General features: G+C 35.6%; 1 protein-coding gene across 3 annotated transcripts in view; it reads right to left on the reverse strand.

Annotated features, from left to right (window-relative positions):
* The window catches only part of KIAA1328 (KIAA1328 ortholog), a 372817-nt gene that overhangs the window by 332830 nt on the left and 12666 nt on the right, over nt 1-27321 (reverse strand). For all 3 annotated transcript variants that reach the window (XM_003261907.3, XM_012506309.2, XM_030810556.1), the window contains exon 4: nt 24383-24477. In XM_003261907.3, coding sequence (XP_003261955.2) covers nt 24383-24477 — 95 coding nt within the window. The remainder of the gene's footprint in view (nt 1-24382; nt 24478-27321) is intronic.

A 27321-nucleotide genomic window follows, 5' to 3' on the forward strand; every position in this document is an offset into this window, starting at 1 on the left:
CAGGATATTAATTAATTACACAGAGAAAAATAATAACTTTTCAGGGGAGAAATTTAGCACACTATACACTGGCCAAGTGACAAAAGTTAAAACCAACAATGATAAGACATATCAACACATCAACCTCATGTACCCCCGATATAATGTATCAGAAAACAATATAATCATGAGAAAAAAAACAAATGGAAGGAAATACTACAAAACATCTGACTAGTACTCTTCAAAAGTGTCAAGACTTGGAAGGCAAGATAAAACTAAGGAATTGCCACAAACAGGAGGAGACTAAAGAAACATGAAAACTGAATGCAAAACAGGATACTGGAACAGAAAAGAACATATTTGTTTATAAAAAAACACTAGTCAAATCTGAATAAACCCTGTAGCAATTAATAGTACTGTACCAAGGTTAATTTTTTATAATTTCACCATGATTATTCAGGATGTTAACATTAGAGAAAGCTAGGGGAAGGGAAGAGAACCCTCTATACTATTTTTTAAAAAAACAGCTTATTGGTGTGCTGCACCCATTAACTCGTCATTTAGCATTAGGTATATCTCCTAACGCTGTCCCTCCCCCCTCCCCCCATGTATACATATGTAACAAACCTGCACATTGTGCACATGTACCCTAAAACTTAAAGTATAATAATAATAAAATAAAAAAACAGCTTATTGAGACATTTTTTCCATATCATAAAGTTCATCCATTTAGAATATCCAATTAAATGCCTTTTAGTGTATTTTACAGAGTTCTGTAACCATCACCATAATCTAATTTTAAATATTTTCATTCTGCCAAAAAGCTTAGCAGTTCATTTCCTATTCTCCCACCCTGTGATATTTTTACAATTTTTCTGTAAGCTTAAAATTATTTTAAAATATTACAAAGAGCAGTGATATTATGCTGAGTTAAAATTTAAATATACATGTAAACACACAGAACTGTAACATGTAATATAATTTATACCAAGAAAGGAAAATGTGGCTCATGTGTTCTAAAGTTCTTGCACTGTTTAGAAAAGCTAAAAGTGCCAATTAATATTCAACAACTGTGATTAGTCAAGAATGCATACTACAAATCTCCAGGGTAACCAGACGTTCATTTAGCAACAATGAAAAAAATGCAACTATAATTGTATAAAACTAATAGAGTCAAACACACGAGGCAAAATTGATAAAACTAAGAGAAATAAGTCTCAAATCACAGTGGGAAACTTTAAAACATCTTTCTCAGAAATTCATGAGTTAAAAAAAATCACTAAGTAAATAGAAGATTTGAACATAATCAAGATGACTTAATGAATATAAAAAGAACAATGCCCTCAACAAGCAAAAACATATATTCTTTTAAACATATATGAACATATTCAAAACACGACCATATGGTATGCTAGTAAAGCAAGTTCCAAGATTTTTTCAAACTAGTAAAACCACACAAAATACATTCTTTTCACAATTCAATTCAGATAGCTATCAAATATACACAGAAGATCCCCAATTTGTTTACAAATTAAGAAATAAGCATTTAAATAAAACATGTCAAAAATTAAAGAAAATTTTTAAATGGATGATAGTAAAATATTACATATCAAAATATGTGGAATAAGAAAACATTTAGAGAGAAATACAGTTTTATAAGCTTACATTAAAAAAGAAAAAAGGAAATGAAAACCAATGAGTTACATATCTATTATAAAAAGTTAGGTATAGAAGAATAAATTCAACTCCTGTAAAAAAAAAATGGACAATGAAGATAGAAGAATAAATTCAACTCCTGTAAAAAAAAAAAAGACAAAAATAATAAAGAGTAGAATTTTTCAAAGCAAAAAATACAAGAAGGCAGAGTGCAGTGGCTCGCACCTATAATCCCAATACTGTTGGAGGCTGAGGCAGGAGGAGAGCTTGAGCCCAGGGGTTCAAGACTAGCCTGGGCAACACAGCGAGGCACTGTCCCCAAAAAGAGAGAAAGAGAGAGTGAGAGAGTGAGAGTGAGAGAATGAGAGAGAGGGAGAGAGGGAGACAGGGAGGGAGGGAGGGAGGGAAGGAAGAAGGGAGGGAGGGAGGGAAGAAAAGAAGGCAGGAAGGCAGGGAGGCAGGGAGTGAGGGAGGGAACTGATCATTTTTTTAAGGCACATAATTTAGATATAGATATTAAAAAATAATCGACTCTGAACAACTTCATGCCAATATGTATGAAAACTGAAAAAAATCCAATAATAAAATTGAGAACAGAAAAAAGAACCCAACAAACATAAATTTAATTAAATAAGAAAACAAAACAAGGCCATCAAAACTCTTCAGGTGATGAAAGAAAATTAAAAAATAAAGGAGACATAATGAAACAAGAATAGACGGGCGGATCACGAGGTCAGGAGATCAAGACTACAGTGAAACCCCGTCTCTACTAAAAATACAAAAAAAATAGCCGGGCATGGTGACGGGCGCCTGTAGTCCCAGCTACTCGGAGAGGCTGAGGCAGGAGAATGGCATGACCCGAGATGGCACCACTGCACTCCAGCCTGGGCGACAGAGCAAGACTCTGTCTCAAAAAAAAAAAGAAAGAATAGAGAGGAGACTGCACTTGTTAAAATGAACAATGAAGGTGGGGAGAAGGAGTATAAAGATACACACAGATATTAAGATATAATTAAAATAGTTTAATATTGGCACGCAAATGGATAGAATTATAAACATACAAAAGATTCAATTGCTTATGGAACATATCATAAAAACATAGAAGATTTAATTGCCCACGAAAGTTGTATGTATAAAAAAAGACTGCATCTCAATCCAAGGGGAAAAAATTAAAAATTTAATAAGTGGTACTGGAATTTTTGGAAAGTCATATAAAAAAATTAAATCTATTCACTAGGAAAAGTTACAAATGGATCAGAGATTTAAGTGTAAAAAAAGGCAACCACAAAAGTATTAAGAGAAACCATGCATTAATCAACCATAGTAGGTCATGCTGGTATCATATGCTGATGATGCATCATGTGTGATGGAAAGGGCACTTCACCTCTGTGGAATTCGTCCCAAAAACCCAGTCTAGTCCTAGAAGACATCAAATCCCAAATTAAGGAGCAGTCTACAAAAAAACTGATCAGTATTTTTCAAAAGTGTCAAGGTCATGAAAAACAAGGAAGGCTATATATATTGGGGAAGATTAAGAAGATACGACAACTAAATGCAATGAGGATACTGAATTGGATCCTGGAATGGGAATAGGTTAAGGGTTAAAAACCAGGAAAACCCAAAGTTGATAGGCTAATTAACAGTACTATACCAGTGTTAATTTCTTAGTTTTAATACATATACTATAGTTATATAAGGTGTAGATACTAGGGAAAGCTGAATGAAAGCTAAATGGGAACTCTCTGAACTATCTGTTACTCACCTGTAAGTCTAAAATTATTTCAAGATAAAATGCTTAAAGAAAAAAATAAAGTATATCATGCAAATGCTAATTTTAAAGAAAGCTGCCATGGATATATTAATATCAGAAAAAGCAGACTACAGGACAACTAATATTAGCAGGGATGAAGGGGGGCATATGATGATAAAATAGTCTATCAAGAAAATATAGTAACTGTAAAGGTGTATTAATCTATTATCACAAGTTCAATGTAAGTGAAGCAAAACTGACAGAAATGAAAGGAGAAACAGACAAATCTACAAGTATAGCTGGAGAAAATGGCATTCCTTTTTTGGTAATATGTATACCATATATAAAGAGAAAGAAAATCAGTATAAATATTGAAAACTTGAATAAAACTATCAATCAACTTGACTTAATTGGCAACAATAGACCACTATAAACAATGATAGAACAAACATTATTTTCAAAAGCACATGAAACATTTTTCAAAATTAGTCATAGCCTAGCACCATAAAACAAGTTTCAATAAATATAGAAAGGCCAAAATCATATAAAGTATAGTCTCTGACCATAAAATAATTAAATTAGAAACCAATTTTTAAAAAAATTTTCTGGAAAATCCCCAAGTATTTAAAAACACCACCATAGAGGGGTATCATCGCAAAACATAGCAGAGTAGGGGGCTCCAAAAATTTCTCTTCACTGAAGTGACTGTTAAGCTGGCAAAAACTAACAAAATCAACTTTTTCAGAACTCTGAAAGCTAATCAAAACTCATAGTAACCAGGGGAGTTCTTAATGAGGAAAGAGGCTGGGAAATTTTGGTAAAAGGATGGTATGGTGTTTTCGCTTGTCCACTTACCATTCATCCCCCATTCCCCAGATCAGTGGCGGCCGCCAGGATGATGGCTCAATCTTGGTGAGGCTTGCTGGTACTAATGGGACAATATGGACCTTGTTATCAAATATTTGTGGTTATTTATTTTGACCTGATAGACTGGCAGAGAGGCTTGCTTTTGTGTCAGCTCCTTCAGGCTAGAGCAGATTTCCAAGCATTGTCTGTCAAAATCACTTAAAGACATATACTACTCACAGATACCTGAGAAAAGAGACAGCAGGCGGGACAAGTAGATGGACTAAAAAGCTTAGTAAAGAGAAGAATAAAAAAGAACATATTTGGTAAAATAAGGGCTTCGAGTGGCTTCTACATATACCAGGGAATCCAGAGTGTAATGCATATGCTGATAGCCGTAGGCATGCTCAGAAAAGACCTTATAATAGGTACATACCTCTGGCTGATCTTTAGGCTCAGTGCAAGCAGTAGCTGGAGGCTAAGGCAGAGTTGTAGACTAACTGGCTGAACGTTGAAGGAATACACCAGATTAGAGCCAATCTAAAATGACTGGGAGAGTATGTTTTTCTATTTTTGGCTTCAGTGGTTCAAGGTCAAGTCACTGGCTGACATTGAAATAACAAAACAAAGACTTCAGAGACTCTACATGACAAGGAAGTCTTTGTAAAAATAGTCTGGAAAAGTCACTAAGCAAACAGGCAACAGTAGACCTCAACAAGCAACAACAGCAAACTCTGGGAAGGTGAAGGAAATCTAGATTTCCACAATTACCATATTATAACATTCAAGATGTTAGTTGTCAATAAAAACTATAAGGCATAAAAAGAAATAAGAATTTTTGACCCATTAATAGGAGAACAAGAAGTTAATAGAAAGCTACATTGAGATAGCTTAGATATTGGATTTATTAGGCAAAGACTTGAAATCAACTGTCCTGAATACACTCAAAGAACTAAAAGAATTATGGTCAAGAAACTAAGGAAAACCAGGAAAACAACACCTGAACAAATAGAGAATATCAATAAAGAGAACAAAATTATAAAAAGGAACCAATTAGAAATTCAGGACCTGAAAAGTATAATACTCAAAATTCTAAAATGACCAGAGGAGTTCAACAGCAGATGTGAGAAGGCACAAGAAACAATCAGCAAACTTGAAGGCAGGACAATTGAAATTATTCAACCTAAGGAGCAGAAAAAAAAAGTGAAGAGAGTTTAATGGACCTGTGGAATGACATCGAGGGTATCAACATGCATATAATGGAAGTCACAAAGGAAGAAGAGAGAAAAAAAGGCAAAAAGGCATACCTGAAGAAATAATGTCCAAAAAACTTCCCAAATTAGATAAAAGACATGACTACACATCCAAAAATGTCAACAAACTCCAAGGAGGATAAAAAAAGAAATCCACACCAAAGCATATTATAATAAAACTGTCTAAAATCAGACAAGAGAAAATCTTAAAAACAACAAGAAGGAAATGATTCATCATACACAAGGAATCTTCAATAAGATAGTCAATTCCTAATTAGAAACCATGAAGGCCGGAAGGTGGCAGAATGACATATTTTAAATACTGAAAGAAAAAAAAAAAACCTGTTAACTAACAATCCAATATCTGGCAAAACTATCCTTCAAAAATGAAAGGAGAGCTGGGACAACTGGATATCTTCATGCAAAAGAAAGATAGTGGATGTCTCCATCACATCATATATAAAAATTAACTCAAAATGAATTAACTACTTAAATATAACAGTTAAAACCATAAATCTCTCAGAAGAAAACACAGGGATGTAAATCTTCATGACCTTGGATTTAGCAACAGATTCTTATATCTGACACTAGAAACACAAGCAACAAAATAAAAAATAAAGAATTTAGGCTTAATCAAAATTCAAAACTTTTGTACTTCAAAGGACACCACCAAGAAACTGAAAAGAAAACCCAAAAGAATTGGCAGAAAATATTTGTAAGTCATATAATCTGATAAAAGTCTAGTAACCAAACATATAAAGAAATATTACAACTCAACAACAACAAACAATCCAATTAAAAAATGGAGAAAGGACTTGAACAGATATTTCTACAAGGGAGATTCACAAATGGACAACAAGCACATGAAAAGACCCTCAACAAAAACAGTCATTAAACAAATACAAAACAAAACTACAATAAGATATCATTTAAATCTAAGATAGCTATAATATAATAAATGGAAAATAACAAGGGTTGGCAAGCATGTGAAGAGACCAGAATCCTTGCACATTGAAGGCAGAAATATTAAAACACTCTGCAGCTGCAGAAAACATGTTCACAGCTCTTCACAAACTTCAACATAGAATTACCATGCAATCCAGAAATCTCATTCCTAGGTGTATACCCAAAGGAATTTGATAACGTACTCAAAACAAATCCTTGTACATAAATGTTCATAGCAGCACTATACACAACAGTCAAAAAGTGAAAACAAACAAAAAAGGCTATCAACAGATGAATAAATCAATAAATTGTGGTAAAACTATACAATAGAATCTGATTTAGCATAAAAAGAAATGAAGTATTGCTACACATTACAACATACATTCACCTTGAAAACATTGTGAAAGAAGCCAAACACAAAAGATCACACTATATAATTCCATTGATATAAAATATCAAGAATAGGTAATCAATACAAACGTAAACTGGTGGGTACCAGGGGCTGAACAGAGGAGAAATAAATACTGTTTATTTATTAAATGAGTGTGAAGTTTTTTTGGAGTGATGAAAATGTTCTCAAACTAGATAAAGATTGTGGTTGCACAACACTGTGTATATACTAAATGCCACTGCCTGTGTACTTAAAATGGATGATTTAACATTATGTGAACTTAACTCTCAAAATTAAAAAAAAGGGGGGGAGGATGGGAAAGTTAAGATATTCCCCATGGAACAAAAGCTGAGTGAGTTCATCACTAGCAGACCCATCCTACAAGAAATGCTAACAGGGGTCCTTCAGGCTAAAATGAACAAATATTAAACAATAACTCACAGCCATCCAAAGAAATAAAGAAAACTGGTAAAGGTAACTAGATAAGTAAATACAAAAGTCAGTAGTATTGTATTTTTGATATGGAACTTCTCTTACTTTGAATATGATTTAAAAGACAACTTAAACAGTAATTATCAATCCAAGTTAATGAGCACCATATTAATTCATTAGGGCTGCCATAACAAAGTACCACAGACTGAGTAGCCTGAACAACTGAAACTTATTTCCTCATATTTCTGGAGGCTAGAAGTCCAAGATCAAGGTGTCAGCAGGATTAGTTTCTTCTGAAGTCTCTCCCAGATGGCTGCCTTCTTGCTGTGTCCTCACATAGTCTTTCCACTGTATGCATGCATGTCTGTGTTCTAATCTACTCTTCTTATATAGGTAACAGTCATGTTGGATTAAGGCTCACCCATATGATCTCACTTAACCTTAATAACCACTTTGAAGGACCTGTCTCCAAACACAATCACCTTCTGAGATACTGAGGATTAACATTTCAACATATGAATTTAAGGAGGACACAATTCAGCCCATAAAAAGCACACAGTGGGCCGGGTGCAGCGGCTCACGACTGTAATCCCAGCACTTTGGGAGGCTGAGGTGGGTGAATCACCTGAGGTCAGGAGTTCAAGACCAGCCTGGCTAACCTGGTGAAACCCCGTCTCTATTAAAAATACAAAAAAATTAGCTGGGCTTGGTGGCGGGCACCTGTAACAGCTATGCGGGAAGCTGAGGCAGGAGAATCACTTGAACCCAGAAGGCGGAGGTTGCAGTGAGCCAGGATTGTGCCATTGCACTCCAGCCTGGGGGCAACACAGCGAGACTCTGTCAAATAAATAAACAAATAAATAAATAAATAAATAAATAAAAGCACACAGTGTATAAAAATGTAACTAATGACAATAACAACATGGGATAGAAGATGCAGCTGTGTGGAGGCAGAGTTTTTAATGTGCCATTGAAGCCAAGTTGGTAAAAATTCAAATTAGAGTGTCGCCAAATTTACTATGTTAACTGTAATCCCCAGGGTAACCACTAAGAAAATAACTTTAAAAATATATAGAAAAAGAAATGAAGAGGGAATGAAAATGATACATTGGAAAAAAATCAAACAGAAATCACAGTACTGTTGGGGTAACTGAGCAACAAATAAAGAAATGTCTTTTCATACACATATGCAAAATAGTCATTTCCTCTAAGTAATTACTTTAAATGTAAATGGGTTATACTCATCAAATAAAAGGTGGAGATAAATCTTTAAAAGTCATAATCTAACTACAGGATCTTTAAAAATCATAATCTAACTACAGGTTTATATTCCCCAGAAGATAATCACTTTAAATCAAAGGACACAAAGGTTGAAAGTTAGAAGATGGAAAAATTTATTCCATTCAAGTAACATGCAAATATTAACCAAAAAACAGTTTAGTTTGCTATCTTAATATCAAACAAATAGCCTTTAAAACAAAGAATGCTACAATAGGCAGAGATAGTCAATTCCTCAAGAAGATACAAAAATTATAAAAATATACACCAAACAGCACCTCAAAACATATGAAGAAAATATTAACAAAGCTGAAGATAAAATAAACAGTTCTAGAATAATAGAGAATTAAGTAACACACTTTCAATAACATATAGAACATCTAGACAGAAGAAGAATTAGAAAGTGTGGCAGATTGCCACAGTTACTACTTGAGACCATCATTACAGCTGGTACTACTGTTACTGTTTGAGACTGTCATTACAGCAGTTAACTACTGTTACTGCTTGAGACTGTCATTACTAGACTGAACAAAGGGATGAACATAGAAACGACAACAAAAAACAAAAGAAACTGTTTTAAAGAAGGGTCCAGGAGAAGAAAAGAGCTCCCTGCTTCTAGTGAGCAAAGGCAGTCCCTGAGCTTCCACAGCCCTTCCTATTTATTGGGTAGCAAGAGCAATGAGGAGGAGGTAATGATTGGTCAGCTGCTTGATTGATCACAGGTTCATGTTATTGCTAACAGGCTTCAGATTTGCCTAATCACAAGAAACACTTGTGCCTGGGTCGTGACTGCCCTCAGCATTCCTACTGGGTGACGGACGCAGTTTGTCAGTTTGCTAACATTCTGCATTCATAAGAAACAGTTTGCTGTTTACTCACATAGCCTCCAGTGGTATACTGAGTTGATCACAACCCTCATTCTTTCAGCCTGTAACAAGAAAGGACTTGAACAACACTGTAACCAGCTAGACCTAAAAGACATACACAGAACACTCAACCAAGTAACAGCTAAATATATATTATTCCCAAGTGAATATGGAACATTCTCCAGGATAAACCATATGTTAGGTCATAAAACAAGTCTCAATATATTTTAAAAGACTGAAAACATACAAAGTAGCTTTTCCACCACAATAGAATAAAATTCTAAATCAAGAACAAAAGAAAAACCAAAAAAATGCACGAATATGTGGAAATTAACACACTTTTAAACAATCAATAGGTCAAAGAAGAAATCACAAAGAAAATTAGAAAGTATCTTGAAATGAATGAAAACAAAAACACAACATACCAAAACTATGGGATGCAGCAAAAGCAGTGCTCAGAGGAAAATTTATAGCTATAAATTCCTACCTTAAATTAAAAAGGAGATCTCAAACCAGTAACTTAACTTTACACCTTAAGGAACTAGAAACCAAAAGCAAACTAAGTAAAAAGCCAGCAAAAGAAAGAAAATAAATATTAGAATAAAGACAGAGAACTAAAAAAATACAATATATAAAAACAAAACTTGGTACTTTGAAAATATCAACAAAATTGACAAATTTTTAGCTAGGCTTATGAAGAAAATAAGAGATAATGTAAATAAAATTAGAAATAAAAGTGGAGACATTATTAATAACTTTACAGAAATAAAAAGTATTATAAGAGAAAACTATGAACAATTGTATGTCAACAAATTAGATAACCTAGATAAAATGGACAAATTCCTAAAAAACAAAAAAAAATTACCAAAACTGACTCAAGAACAAACAGAAGATCTGAATGGACCTATACCAAGTATAATGATTGAATCAGTAATCAAAACCTTCCCAACAAAGACAATCGAGGAACCAGATAGCTTCACTGATAAATTCTACCAAACACTTAAAGAATGAACAGCAATCCATCTCAAACACTTCCAAAAAACATAAGGGGAGGAAATACTTTCTAATTCATGTTATGAGGCCAGCATTACCTGATGCCAAAGCCAGATAAAGACACTATAAGAAAAGAAAACTACAGACAATATCCTTTATGAATACAGATTCAAAAATCCCCAACAAAATGCCAGCAAACCAAATCCAAAAGCATATTAAATGATTTTATAACATAACCAATTGGTATTTATCTCAGGAATACAATGATGATTCAACACAAGAAAATTACTCAATGTAATACAGCATATTAGCAGAAAAAAACACAAAAACATGACCATATCAATTGATGCAGAAAAGCTTTTGACAAAATCTAAAGTCCTTTCATGACAAAAACACTCAAACTAAGAAAAGCATGAAAGTTCCTTAACATGGTAAAGGGCATTTATGAAAAACCCACAGCTAACATGTTACTCCACTGATGAAAAACTGAGAGCCTTCCCACTCAGATCAAGAAAAAGACAGATGCCTGCTTCTGCCACTCCACTAATCAATGTACTAGAAATTCTAGGCAGAGCACTAAGGCAAGAAAGAGAAATAATGAATGCTGGTGCAATTCAACTCAGTCCTGCGTGGGACATGAATGATCCTTTGGCCAGCATATCCACACTGTATAGGCGTTAGTCATGTGTATCCCTCTCAGTTATCAGATTGAGCTATGACAGTTCTTGTGGTTAAGTAACTCTTATTTTAGTAAATAATGGCTCCACAGCACAAGAGTAGTGATGCTAGCATATTGTTCTTATTGATCTATTTAATTATTAGTTATTGTTGTTAATCCCCTACTGTGCCTAACTTATAAATTGAACTTTATTATAGGTATGTAAGTATAGGAAAAAAATATATATAAGATTTGCTACTATCAGCAGTTTCAGGCATCCACTGAAGGTCTTGGAACATATTCCCTGATAAGGGGAGACTACTGTATATAGAAAAGCCTGGAGAATCCTCAATAAATAAATAAATAAATAAATAAAAATATTACAGCTTATAAACAAATTCAGTAAGGTTTCAGAGTACAAGATCAACACACAATAGCCATTTGTGTTCCTCTACACCAGCAATGAACAATCTGAAAGGATGCTAAGAAAACCATCTCATTTACAAAAGCATCAAAATGAATAAAATAAAAAAGGTAGATAATTAGATTTCTCTACCTTTTCTTTTGTACTTCAAAGAACACCACTGAGAAAGTGAAAAGACAACCCACAGAATGGAAGAAATATCTGTAAAGCATACATCTGATAACGATGTATCATCCACAATATCTAAAAATCCAGTTATAATAACAAAAAAGAAAAACACCCCAATTTTGTTTTAAATGGGCAAAAGATTTGAATAGACATTTCTTCAAAGAGGATATATACAAATGGCCAAAAAGCACATGAAAAGATTTTTCAGCATCATTAGCCACCTGGGAAATGTAAATCAAAACCACATGATACCACAGCATATCTACTAGGATAGCTATAATCCAAAAAATGGTGGCAAGAATGTGGAGAAACTAGAATCCTCACACACTGATAGGAATGTAAGATGGTTTGGCTGTTGTAGAAAATAGTTTGGCATTTCCTCAAAAAGTTCAACATGGAATTACCATAAGACGAGACAATTCAGCTACTGGGTATATACAAAATAACTGAAACACATGCTCAAACAAAACTTGTACTCAAATATTCATGTAGTTTAAATAGCCAAAAGATGGAAACAACCCAAATGTCCATCAAAGTATGAATGGATAAACAAAGTGTGGCATATCCACACAATGAACGGTTACTCAGCCAACCTTGAAATTATTCTAATAGAAAGAAGGTGGACAGAATAGGCCCCATATTCTATAATTCCAGTTATATAGAATAACCACAGTCAGCAAATCCTTAGAGACAGAAAATGGATTAGAAGCTGCCAGAGTCATGGGGAAACAAGAAAATGGGGAGTAACTGGTGAACAGATAGTTTCCTTTGGGATTATGAAAATGTTCTCGAACTAGAAAATGGTGATGGTTATATAACACCATGAGTATACTAAATGTCACTAATGATCAATTTATGTCATGTGTATTTTACCACATTAAAAACACACACATATTATTTTCACTTACGTGATGTGGTAAAATTCATGGCTATAGAAAGTAGAACAGTGGTTACCAGGGGCTGGTGAGAGGAGTAATAAGGAGTTGTCTAACGGACATTGCGTTTCACAGAAGATGAAAGAAGTTCTGAAGATTGGTTGCACAACAATGTGAATGTACTTACCACTACTGAACTGTACACTAAAACACTGGTTAGAATAGTAAATTTTACGTATATCTTACTGTAATTTTAAAAATTAAATTAAAATATACTAAGACATTTCATGAAAACTTCAAATATTTCTGATGATACAAATATATTTAACAAAATAACAGGTAATCAATTCAACAGAGTAAAAATAAAAATAAAAAACATGACCAAATGAGGCTTAAGCCAGGAACACAAGGTAAATTAAACATTAAAAAATCAATCAATGTAGTTTACCTCATTAATGGAAAAAAGAATAAAAATCACATGTTCAGCAATAAAAGATAAAAAAAATTGACAAATTCTACTCCAATTTATGACTAAAGATAAAAACTCTCAATAAACTAGAAACAAAAATAAATTTTCTCAATTTGATAAAGAACATCTATTAAAAAATCTACAGCTTACATTGTACATAATGGTGAAAGAGTTAAGATCAAGAATAAGAGATCAGCTGTTAGTCTGATGGGCTTCCCTTTGTGGGTAACCCGACATTTCTCTCTGGCTGCCCTTAACATTTTTTCCTTCATTTCAACTTTGGTGAATCTCACAATTATGTGTCTTGGAGTTGCTCTTCTCGAGGAGTATCTTTGTGGCATTCTCTGTATTTCCTGAATCTGAATGTTGGCCTGCCTTGCTAGATTGGGGAAGTTCTCCTGGATAATATCTTGCAGAGTGTTTTCCAACTTGGTTCCATTCTCCCCGTCATTTTCAGGTACACCAATCAGACGTAGGTTTGGTCGTTTCACGTAGTCCCAAACTTCTTGGAGGCTTTGTTCATTTCTTTTTATTCTTTTTTCTCTAGACTTCCCTTCTCGCTTCATTTCATTCATTTCATCTTCCATCAGCGATACCCTTTCTTCCAGTTGATCGCATCTGCTACCGAGGCTTCTGCAATCTTCGTGTAGTTCTCGAAACTTGGCTTTCAGCTCCATCAGCTCCTTTAAGCCCTTCTCTCCATTGGTTATTCTAGTTATCCATTCTTCTAATTTTTTTTCAAAGTTTTTAACTTCTTTGCTATTGTTTTGAATTTCCTCCCGTAGCTCAGAGTAGTTTGATCGTCTGAAGCCTTCTTCTCTCAACTCGTCAAAGTCATCCTCCATCCAGCTTTGTTCCGTTGCTGGTGAGGAACTGCGTTCCTTTGGAGGAGGAGAGGTGCTCTGCTTTTTACAGTTTCCAGCTTTTCTGCTCTGTTTTTTCCCCATCTTTGTGGTTTTAACTACTTTTGGTCTTTGATGATGGTGATGTACAGATGGGTTTTTGGTGTGGATGTCCTTTCTGTTTGTTAGTTTTCCTTCTACCAGACAGGACCCTCAGCTGCAGGTCTGTTGGAGTTTACCAGAGGTCCACTCCAGACCCTGTTTGGCTGGGTGTCAGCAGCGGTGGCTGCAGTACAGCGGATTTTCGTGAGACCACAAATTCAGCTGTCTGATAGTTCCTCTGGAAGTTTTGTCTCAGAGGAGTACCCGGCCGAGTGAGGTGTCAGTCTGTCCCTACTGAGGGGGTGGCTCCCAGTTAGGCTGCTCAGGGGTGAGGGACCCACTTTAGGAGGAAGTCTGTCCGTTCTCAGATCTCCAGCTGCATGCTGGGAGAACCACTACTCTCTTCAAAGCTGTCAGTCAGACAGGGACATTTAAGACTGTGGAGGTTCCTGCTGACTTTTTGTTTGTCTGTGCCCTGCCCCCAGAGGTGGAGCCTACAGAGGCAGGCAGGCCTCCTTGAGCTGTGGTGGGCTCCACACAGTTCAAGCTTCCTGGCTGCTTTGTTTACCTAAGCAAGCCTGGGCAATGGAGGGCGCCCCTCCCCCAGCCTTGCTGCCACCTTGCAGCTTGATCTCAGACTGCTGTGCTAGCAATCAGCGAGACTCCGTGGGCATAGGACCCGCCGAGCCAGGTGCGGGACACAATCTCCTAGTGTGCCGTTTTCCAGGCCCGTTGGAAAAGCACAGTATTAGGGTGGAACTGACCGGATATTCCAGGTGCCCTCTGTTACCCCTTTCTTTGACTAGGAAAGGGAACTCCCTGACCCCTTGCACTTCCCGAGTCAGGCAATGCCTCACCCTGCCTCGGCTCGCGCACAGTGCGCTTCACCAACTGTCCTGCACCCACTGTTTGGCACTCCCTAGTGAGATGAAACCGGTACCTCAAGCAGAAATGCAGAAATCACCCGTCTTCTCTGTTGCTCAGGCTGGGAGTTGGAGACCAAAGCTGTTCCTATTCGGCCACCTTGGCTCCACCCCCCTAACAGCTGATCTCCGGGCAGAAACTCTACAAGCCAGAAGAGAGTGGGGGCCAATATTCAACATTCTTAAAGAAAAGAATTTTCAACCCAGAATTTCATATCCAGCCAAACTAAGCTTCATAAGTGAAGGAGAAATAAAATACTATACAGACAAGCAAATGCTGAGTGATTTTGTCACCACCAGGCCTGCCCTAAAAGAGCTCCTGAAGGAAGCACTAAACATGGAAAGGAACAACCGGTACCAGCCACTGCAAAAACATGCCAAATTGTAAAGACCATCGAGGCTAGGAAGAAACTGCATCAACTAACGAGCAAAATAACCAACTAACATCATAATGACAGGATCAGATTCACACATAACAATATTAACTTTAAATGTAAATGGGCTAAATGCTCCAATTAAAAGACACAGACTGGCAAACTGGATAAGGAGTCAGGACCCATCACTGTGCTGTATTCAGGAAACCCATCTCACGTGCAGAGACACACACAGACTCAAAATAAAGGGATGGAGGAAGATCTATCAAGCAAATGGAAAACAAAAAAAGGCAGGGGTTGCAATCCTAGTCTCTGATAAAATAGACTTTAAACCAACAAAGATCAAAAGAGACAAAGAAGGCCATTACATAATGGTAAAGGGATCAATTCAACAAGAAGAGCTAACTATCCTAAATATATATGCACCCAACACAGGAGCACCCAGATTCATAAAGCAAGTCCTGAGTGACCTACAAAGGGACTTAAACTCCCACACAATAATAATGGGAGATTTTAACACCCCACTGTCAACATTAGACAGATCAACGAGACAGAAAGTTAACAAGGATATCCAGGAATTGAACTCAGCTCTGCAACAAGCAGACCTAACAGACATCTACAGAACTCTCCACCCCAAATCAACAGACTATACATTTTTTTCAGCACCACACCACACCTATTCCAAAATTGACCACATAGTTGGAAGTAAAGCTCTCCTCAGCAAATGTAAAAGAACAGAAATTATAACAAACTGTCTCTCAGACCACAGTGCAATCAAACTAGAACTCAGGATTAAGAAACTCACTCAAAACCCCTCAACTACATGGAAACTGAACAACCTGCTCCTGAATGACTATTGGGTACATAATGAAATGAAGGCAGAAATAAAGATGTTCTTTGAAACCAACGAGAACAAAGACACCACATACGAGAATCTCTGGGACACATTCAAAGCAGTGTGTAGAGGGAAATTTATAGAACTAAATGCCCACAAGAGAAAGCAGGAAAGATCCAAAACTGACACCCTAACATCACAATTAAAAGAACTAGAAAAGCAAGAGCAAACACTTTCAAAAGCTAGCAGAAGGCTAGAAATAACTAAAATCAGAGCAGAACTGAAGGAAATAGAGACACAAAAAACCCTTCAAAAAATTAATGAATCCAGGAGCTGGTTTTTTGAAAAGATCAACAAAATTGATAGACTGCTAGCAAGACTAATAAAGAAGAAAAGAGAGAAGAATCAAATAGATGCAATAAAAAATGAAAAAGGGGATATCACCACTGATCCCACAGAAATACAATCTACCATCAGAGAATACTACAAACACCTCTATGCAAATAAACTAGAAAATCTAGAAGAAATGGATAAATTCCTCGACAAATACACTCTCCCAAGACTAAATCAGGAAGAAGTTGAATCTCTGAATAGACCAATAACAGGTTCTGAAATTGTGGTAATAATCAAGAGCTTACCAACCAAAAAGAGTCCAGGACCTGATGGATTCACAGCCAAATTCTACCAAAGGTACAAGGAGGAACTGGTACCATTCCTTCTGAAACTATTCCAATCAATAGAAAAAGAGGGAATCCTCCCTAACACATTCTATGAAGCCAGCATCGTCCTCATACCAAAGCCTGGCAGAGACATAATCAAAAAAGAGAATTTCAGACCACTATCCTTGATGAACATTGATGCAAAAATCCTCAATAAAATACTGGCAAACCGAATCCAGCAGCACATCAAAAAGCTTATCCACCATAATCAAGTGGGCTTCATGCCTGGGATGCAAGGCTGGTTCAACATACGCAAATCAATAAATGTAATCCAGCATATAAACAGAACCAAAGACAAAAACCACATGATTATCTCAATAGATGCAGAAAAGGCCTTTGACAAAATTCAACAACGCTTCATGCTAAAAACTCTCAATAAATTAGGTAATGATGGGACGTATCTCAAAATAATAAGAGCTATCTACGACAAACCCACAGCCAATATCATACTGAATGGGCAAAAACTGGAAGCATTCCCTCTGAAAACTGGCACAAGAGAGGGATGCCATCTCTCACCGCTCCTATTCAACATAGTGCTGGAAGTTCTGGCTAGAGCAATCAGGCAGGAAAAGGAAATAAAGGGTATTCAATTAGGAAAAGAGGAAGTCAAATTGTCCCTGCTTGCAGATGACATGATTGTATATCTAGAAAACCCCATTGTCTCAGCCCAAAATCTCCTTAAGCTGATTAGCAACTTCAGCAAAGTCTCAGGATACAAAATCAATGTACAAAAATCACAAGCATTCTTGTACACCAATCACAGACAAACAGAGAGCCAAATCATGAGTGAACTCCCATTCACAATTGCTTCAAAGAGAATAAAATACCTAGGAATCCAACTTACAAGGGATGTGAAGGACCTCTTCAAGGAGAACTACAAACCACTGCTCAATGAAATAAAAGAGGATACAAACAAATGGAAGAACATTCCATGCTCATGGGTTGGAAGAATCAATATTGTGAAAATGGCCATACTGCCCAAGGTAATTTATAGATTCAATGCCATCCCCATCAAGCTACCAATGACTTTCTTCACAGAATTGGAAAAAACTACTTTAAAGTTCATATGGAACCAAAAAAGAGCCCGCATCGCCAAGTCAATCCTAAGCCAAAAGAACAAAGCTGGAGGCATCACGCTACCTGACTTCAAACTATACTACAAGGCTACAGTAACCAAAACAGCATGGTACTGGTACCACAACAGAGACATAGATCAATGGAACAGAACAGAGCCTTCAGAAATGATGCCGCATATCTACAACTATCTGATCTTTGACAAACCTGACAAAAACAAGCAATGGGGAAAGGATTCCCTATTTAATAAATGGTGCTGGGAAAACTGGCTAGCCATATGTAGAAAGCTGAAACTGGATCCCTTCCTTACACCTTATACAAAAATTAATTCAAGATGGATTAAAGACTTAAATGTTAGACCTAAAACCATTAAAATCCTACAAGAAAACCTAGGCAATACCATTCAGGACATAGGCCTGGGCAAGGACTTCATGTCTAAAACACCAAAAGCAATGGCAACAAAAGCCAAAATTGACAAATGGGATCTCATTAAACTAAAGAGCTTCTGCACAGCAAAAGAAACTACCATCAGAGAGAACAGGCAACCTACAGAATGGGAGAAAATTTTTGCAATCTACTCATCTGACAAAGGGCTAATATCCAGAATCTACAATGAACTCAAACAAATTTACAAGAAAAAAAACAAACAACCCCATCAAAAAGTGGGCAAAGGACATGAACAGACACTTCTCAAAAGAAGACATTTATGCAGCCAAAAAACACATGAAGAAATGCTCATCATCACTGGCCATCAGAGAAATGCAGATCAAAACCACAGTGAGATACCATCTCACACCAGTTAGAATGGCCATCATTAAAAAAGCAGGAAACAACAGGTGCTGGAGAGGATGTGGAGAAATAGGAACACTTTTACACTGTTGGTGGGACTGTAAACTAGTTCAACCATTGTGGAAGTCAGTGTGGCAATTCCTCAGGGATCTAGAACTAGAAATACCATTTGACCCAGCCATCCCATTACTGGGTATATACCCAAAGGACTATAAATCATGCTGCTATACAGACACATGCACACATATGTTTATTGCGGCCCTATTCACAATAGCAAAGAGTTGAAACCAACCCAAATGTCCAACAACGATAGACTGGATTAAGAAAATGTGGCACATATACACCATGGAATACTATGCAGCCATAAAAAACGATGAGTTCATGTCCTTTGTAGGGACATGGATGAAACTGGAAAACATCATTCTTAGTAAACTATCGCAAGGACAAAAAACCAAACACCGCATGTTCTCACTCATAGGTGGGAATTGAACAATCAGAACTCATGGACACAGGAAGGGGAACATCACACTCCGGGGACTGTTGTGGGGTTGGGGGAGGGGGGAGGGACAGCATTAGGAGTTATACCTAATGCTAAATGATGAGTTAATGGGTGCAGGAAATCAACATGGCACATGGATACATATGTAACAAACCTGCACATTGTGCACATGTACCCTAAAACCTAAAGTATAATAATAAAAAAAAAAAAACTACGAGGAAAAAAAAAAAAAAAGATCAAGAATAAGAAAAGGCAAAGATGTCCACTCACCACTTTCATTCAACATTGCACTGGTAGTACTACCCAATGCAAAAGAGCCAAAAAAAAAAAAAAAAGCATCTATGGATTGGAAAGGAAAAAAGCAAAACTGTTTTTATTTGTAGATGACATCTTTAAGCGCAAAATCCAAAGGATTCTACCAAAAAACGACTGTAACAAGCAAATTTTAAAAGGTTGAAGGATACCAAGCCAATATATGTTAAAAAAATCTATTTTTCAAATGAGCAATCAAAAAATTGAATATTGAATGTATAATAAAATTTTTGATAACACCACTTACAATAGTATAAAAGCCATAAGAAACTTAGGATACATATAACAAAACCTATAACCTGAAAATGACATATTACTGCCTAGAAAAACTAAAGAAAATTTAAATACATAATAGATAACTTTTTGTAAATGGAAAGACTCAATAATGTTAGTTTTCTTCAAATTGATCTGTATGTCCAATACACTTCATTCAAAATTCCAGGAAACAATTTTCCTTTAGAAATTGACAAGCTGACTCTAAAATTTACAGTGAAATGCAAAAGACCTCAAAGAGTCAAAATAATTTTCAAAAATAAGAACAAAGCTAAAGGATTTACCTGATTTTAAGACAATACAAAATTAATCAAGTCAGTGCAGTGTTGGCATAAGGACAGACATATACATCAGTGAATGAACCAAAGAGTCTAGAAATAAACCATGCATATATGTTCAATTCAGTTTGACAAGGAGGCTAAGGTAATTCTGTAGGAAGTCTTTTCTAACGTAGAAAAAAAACCTTTGCAATTTGTGATGGGCAGGATTTCATATATAGAGCACTAAAAACCTGGACCACAAAAGGAAAAAGTTGATAAACTGAACTTTGTCAAGATCCAAAATTTTATCAAAAGAAAACATTAAGTTAATTATAAAGGAAGCTGCAGACTGAGAATAAAACGCATATTTGACAACTCTATATACAGAATATATAAAGAACTCTAATACCTCAATATTAAGAAGAGAACGTGATGGGTAAAAAAGGGGAAAAAGATTTGACAGACACTTCACTAAGGAAGAATGACACATTAGTCATGTTACTATAATGTGATTATCACACTAATGATCACATTAGTCACCGGGAAACACTAATTATTTCTACAAGGAGAAACCACTACACTCATTAGAAGGGCTAAAATGTAAAGAAATGACAATACCAAGAGTTGGTGAGTATACAGAATAATGGAACTCACATAAGTTGCTAGTGGAAATGTGAAATGGCACAATCACGTTGGAAAGCGGTTTGGAAGTTTCTTATAAAGTTATAGACAAACAACATATAATTGAACATTTACTGAAGAAAAATAATTATGTTCATGCAAAAACTTGTGCATGAATGTTTATGGAAGCTTCATTCATAAAAGGCAAAAACCTGAAGAACCCAAATGCCCATTAATAGAAGAAGAGATAAACAAATTAAAGTATGGGCCTATGATGAAATACTATTCAACAATAAAAAATGAGTACTCATACACAACAACTTGAAAATAACGAAAAACATTATGCTGCAAAATAACCCAGATACAGAGGTCAAATATTGTATGATTTCACTTATATGAGTGACATAGATTAGTCAAATTTATAGAGACCCACAGAAAAGTGATTACTAGGGGCAAGAGGGAAAGGAGAATGAGGAGTTATTATTGAATGGGTACAGTTTCAGTTTGTGATAAAAAAAAGTACTGGAGATGGATGGTAGAGATGGTTGCACAGCACTGTGAATGTACTTAATGCCATTGAACTGTACACTGAAAAATGGTTATGATGGTAAATTTTATGCTAGGTGTATTTTACTACCCCCCATCCAAACCATTAGGTAGAGGGAAAAAAGACAGTAAAAGAGTATATACCATGTGGCCATTTATATGGTGTACCAGAATATGTAAAACTAAACTATAATAATGGAAACTATATTAATGGTTGCCTGGGATGGGGGAGAAAGGGGAAACAGACTGTAAAAGGTCTAGAGGAAACTATTTGGAGTAACATAAATGCTGTATATCATGAATAGGAAATCTTGTATATCTTACATTTGTCAAAACTCATTGAAATCTACACTTAAAAATTGGTTCATGTTATTGCATGCAAATTGCACTTTGACATATTTATAAATAAACAGATTGATAAGCAAGCAAGTATGCTTGATAAAAAAATAAAATGCAACAGAATAGAAAATAATATAGACTATTCTTTCTAGAAAAAAGGTTATGTCTTGTAATGCAAAGAAGGTAGTGACTAGAGGGAAATATATAGTGAAAGGAGCATTTTTTTTTTAAACACTGGTCATACTATTTATTTGAAAATTATTGCCCATGAATTACTGAACAGAGGTCCAATTTTGACTTCTAAGAAACACAAATCAGACTGAGTCACTGTTTAACCATTATATAGTGAAATATCAAAGTAGCAGCATGATAGATAGGCACTTGAGACATGGATTACTGAATTGGTTTTTTTTGTTTGTTTGTTTTTATTATTATTATTATACTTTAAGTTTTAGGGTACATGTGCACAATGTGCAAGTTTGTTACATATGTATCCATGTGCCATGTTGGTGTGCTGCACCCATTAACTCGTCATTTAGCATTAGGTATATCTCCTAATGCTGTCCCTCCCCCCTCCCCCCACCCCACAACAGTCCCCGGAGTGTGATGTTCCCCTTCCTGTGTCCATGAGTTCTGATTGTTCAATTCCCACCTATGAGTGAGAACATGCGGTGTTTGGTTTTTTGTCCTTGCGATAGTTTACTGAGAATGATGGTTTCCAGTTTCATCCATGTCCCCACAAAGGACATGAACTCATCATTTTTTACGGCTGCATAGTATTCCATGGTGTATATGTGCCACATTTTCTTAATCCAGTCTATCGTTGTTGGACATTTGGGTTGGTTCCAACTCTTTGCTATTGTGAATAGTGCCGCAATAAACATATTTGTGCATGTGTCTGTATAGCAGCATGATTTATAGTCCTTTGGGTATATACCCAGTAATGGGATGGCTGGGTCAAATGGTATTTCTAGTTCTAGATCCCTGAGGAATCGCCACACTGACTTCCACAATGGTTGAACTAGTTTACAGTCCCACCAACAGTGTAAAAGTGTTCCTATTTCTCCACATCCTCTCCAGCACCTGTTGTTTCCCGACTTTTTAATGATCGCCATTCTAACTGGTGTGAGATGGTATCTCACTGTGGTTTTGATTTGCATTTCTCTGATGGCCAGTGATGATGAGCATTTTTTCATGTGTTTTTTTAAGATAAAAGAGACGTAAGTATACTTAACTATTTCAAACCAGATTGAAAATTCAGAGGGAAAAGAACATAAAAACTGGGAATGTTTTGTTGCCACTGCTTTATATGAGATTCTGTTCTCTGCATTCCCACGTCAATCAAACAGTCTTGCAAATAAGAACGCAAAGAAAGCAGTTTCAAAGTATGAGTAGACAAAAGTAGACAAAGTAGACTGAAATATCCAATAGAGGAAACTCAGCAAATTTTAAGAAATCAAGAACACATTATTCCCATATACTTGTATATTAATAGTAAATATAGTAATAACGGGGTTCTTTAGCAGTATATAAGCAGATTTTTACTAATACTGACCTTGTACTAACACACTGACCTTCTATAAAGAAATTACAAAAAAAAAACCTAGCATATTTTGTAGGAAGTAGAGGGTTATTAAATACCAAAATGACATGCTCTAATATTTCAGGTATTCTCCAAGCTTGGCAGCTCAAATGAAATGGGTCAGCAGGACAATAATGGCAACTTAGGACCATTAATTAACAAACAGAGTCAAACAAATAGCAATAGCTTTTCAATACCATCAAAACATATTTAATAACTCCTCATCAAAGGACTTATTATGTAGTAATAGCCTCACATGAACATCATCTTCAAATACTGTGGATAACAATGAAATGTTTTCCCAATAAAAGAACACTGAAATTAATGAAAACTCTACTTTAGAAAATAGCACAGCCAAAGAATTCTAATGAAAGAGATTACTACTTATCTCAGGTAGCGTATCAAATTCAGACTAAGGCATGTACTTTGAATTCTCACACCCTATATTCCGGCTCCCAAAACATCACTTTTTTATAGTCATCTTTGATAACCATGAGTCTGTGACTTAGAGTAAGGTAATTTTTTAACTTCAGTCTTTTTAAAAACCTCTACAAACTTTACGTTAAGGCTTCAACACAAAATATGTTCAAAACATACCTAACATTGTTATCTTTATTTGCAATTCAATGATTAAAAAGTAGTACTATTTTATCAACTTTTATCAACTTTTAGGTATGGTCTCTCCATAAATTTAACTTTTACAATTTATATTCATCCATTTCTCTATAGATAATTTCATTTATTAAGTACTTTTTAAGACCCCCAAAACTGGGCATGTATATTTGACAAAGAAATTACACATACAAAGTAGATGTGCCTCATATACATCATTAATAAACTGGAATAGTACTCCCAAACAGCTAAGTATCAAAATTGAAAATCCATTAATTGAAAAGCATTAGGAGTTAGCAAGGCATCAATAGATATTCTTGTGAGTGAAATATTTTTTCTTCAGATGCTGAAGAAAAAATCAAAGGTAACTGCTACGCCTCTGATTCCAACAACATCAACCTACTTCAACAGTAGTTTCTAAAACTTCCCTCAGTAGATGACCACTATAAATATTTGCATCAAACAATTGGGAAAGTTAAGTAAATAAGAAAATGTAAATTGGAAAGTAGTTTGCTTTTGATGCTTCTTTTTAAACCTTTTTGGGAGGATTCTGGCATCACAGAATGTCTTTTTTCCAAAACTCTTTGCTACCATAAGATCAAAGATATTAAGTCATCAAAATATATTTGCAATTTTCTGTGTTCAATAAGAGTTGTCTTTTGTATAATAAATCATTTCATATAAGGTTTTATCTCACCTGGCCAGTTCTTTAATTAAGTTTGCAATGCGTCTTTTGTCTTCAAGACATAAATCCTTCAATGATGCACTCTTTATTTCTCCCCTGCAGGAATTCTTAAAAAAAAAAAAATTAGTTACACTTTTTCTAAAACCAATTTTTAAAGTCTTCTCAAGAAACCTAGGTGCAAGGTGAAATTTCTTAGATATCTTTTCTCTGGTGCAACACTATCTACCTGTTTCAATTTAAACCTACTGTGAACTAAAAACAGGCAAAGGAACTGGCTGTCCGCTAGGACGCTTCATGAGATTTACACAGAGAAGCAAACAGAAAGTAAAAGCAGATATCCCCCGCTTAAATACTGGGGTTTACTAGGGAAACAACTTTCCCTTTGTGAATGTCATAGAAACAAATACTCAACAGAAGATACTAAGAACTGTTATTACACCATAGTCCCCACACTGCGTAAGAGTATACTAAGATTAGCAGCAGAGGCACCAGTTACTAAGCATTCAAAATATCCTACTGTTCATCCCAAAGAGTACTAAACCAAAGAGTAATAATAGCAATAGCTAACAATTACATCTAGTGCTCACTTCATGCCAGGAATATTGTAAGCACTTTGTCCTTACTATTCCATTTCATTTGCACAAGAACGCTATTAAGTATTAATAGTTACTATTCCTATTCTACTTTAAGGGTACATATCCAGGATTATAGCAATTAAATAGCAGAATCAAGACTTAAACACAGGTTCCAGAGTCTATGCTCTTTAAACACCATATTATTCTAATCTATTGTGCTACAAAAAGTTTTCCCCAGCACCTCAGCATCATTAGGAGGGGTCCTTAAAGACATAAACTCAGGGAGTCACGTAGGTAACATGTAAAAGGAAGGAGCTATAATCCTTGGCATTTGCACAACCACCAAAGTTAAGTTAGCCCAATTACCTCAGGTAGCCAAGAATAACTGAAAACCCCTAAAGTGAATTCTGGAAATAGTAATAGCCGAAGGTGGGAAAGACAATAGGACAAAAAAATGGAGAAAAGAAGATGATAATAAAATAAGTTTGGTTTTAGAAATGCTCAATGTAAGATGCCAGCAAGCCATTCATGTGGAAATGTCTAGGCAGGAAGCTGGAAAGGTAGGTCTAGCTTTCAAGCTAGAGAAAATCATAAAGATTTAAAAGTCAGTTGTATGGTTATGGATAACGTTGAGATTTTTTATTATTCTTTATACTTTTCTATGTTTTAAATTTTTCTTTAATAATTATGTATTTAAAATTAAGAAAAAATATTAGTATTTTAAAAATCATCTACAAGTCCAAGAAAATTGGCATTTGATTTTAATTTCTATTTAAGTAATTGGATTTTAATTTAATTTAAAGTGGCATTTGAAAGGACAAGTAGAGAATCAGAAGCATATAACATTGTAGGAGAAAACAAGAAAGAAAAAGTTTCAACAACAGTGTGGGTTCAACAGTGCTAATGATTAAAAAAGACAAATAGACTGGGGGAAGAAGGCAATGGAAGAAGTTGCTGATAACCCATGAAAAGACATTTCATTAGTGATGTGCTGAGTAAAAGAACAAAAGAGAAATCTTTGTAACTAGGCAAAAAAAAAAAAAAAAAATTAGTGGCATTGTGTTAACAGCAGCAAAAATCTGAAAACACAAATGTCTACTAACTACAGAATAGTAAAACTGTGGCTGACATATTGATACAATGAAATTCTAGAGGAACTGGTAGCTATGATACTAACTTCCCCCCTCAAAACTACCCTTCCACCCTCTTCTTTGAGATGCTAAGTCTAAGACTCTGGAAACGCCATTTCTCCTTCGCCACCTGGCGCTCTGTTGAACTCTGCCAACACAAAGAACTAGATGAAGACCAGGAACAAAGAAGGAAGGCTATTTCCTTCCTGTTACTGACAGTGTCACCCCTGAGTTCCTTACCCTGGCAAGTACTGCTGATTCCAGTTTGCAATTTTTTCCAGCCCTTACAGAACCAGCCTTTATCAGGCCTCCTCAGAAATGGCAGTACCAGCCGGGTTGGCATCCCATCACCAGAGGTCCAAGTTGCAGCTTTAAGGGGCCCCTCCTCTAAGCTTCTAAGTTTCAATAATTCCGACTTATTCTGCCCTCTCATCCAGTTCTAGAGATTGTGGTTGTTTCTTATAGTTACTACTTTCATGATACTTTAATGTTCCCTTTTTGCCTTTTTGGTTCTCTAGCACTATTCAATAATTTTTCTTTAAATTTTCTAAGTTAAAATAACTGACTAAACCCTGAGACAGTGAAAAGAAATGAAATATAACTACATACAACATAAAGAAATCTCACGTAACATTGGAAGAGCCATAGAGGGAAAAAAAAAAACTAGAAATCTCATAAACATAATACGAAATAAAAAGCAAATCACACAATACAAATGGATATGAGCTCATTTATATAAAGTTCCAAATATATATGAAATTAAATACTATTTCAAAAAAAATATATTTACACTGTAGGATAGGGCTTGGTAAACCATGGCTGCAAGCCGAATCCGGCCCACTGCCTGTTTTTGTAAACAAAGGTTTATTAAAACACAGCCATGCTCATTCATTTGCATATTGCTTATGGCTCTTCTAATGCTATTGTGGCAGAGTTGAGTTGTTGAGACAGATGTTACGGCCTGAAAAAGTTAAAGTATTTACTACCTGTCCAATTTATAGAAAAAGTCGGCCAACCCCTGATATAGAAAAACAAAAGAATTATAAACATAAAGTTCAGGACAGGAATTACCAAAGAAGAAAACATGATGAGGAAAGGCCACATATCTACAGTCACTTGACTTACAACAATGGCATCATTGCAATTCAGAGGAGAAAAGAATCCTCTTCCCAACAGATGGTGTTGGGCCAATACTGACAGTCTATTGACCCAATGTTGGCAGTCTATGGGCCCAACACCATCTATT

Source organism: Nomascus leucogenys, chromosome 4 (assembly GCF_006542625.1).
Source record: "Nomascus leucogenys isolate Asia chromosome 4, Asia_NLE_v1, whole genome shotgun sequence".
In the NCBI taxonomy this organism is placed as follows: Eukaryota; Metazoa; Chordata; class Mammalia; order Primates; family Hylobatidae; genus Nomascus; species Nomascus leucogenys.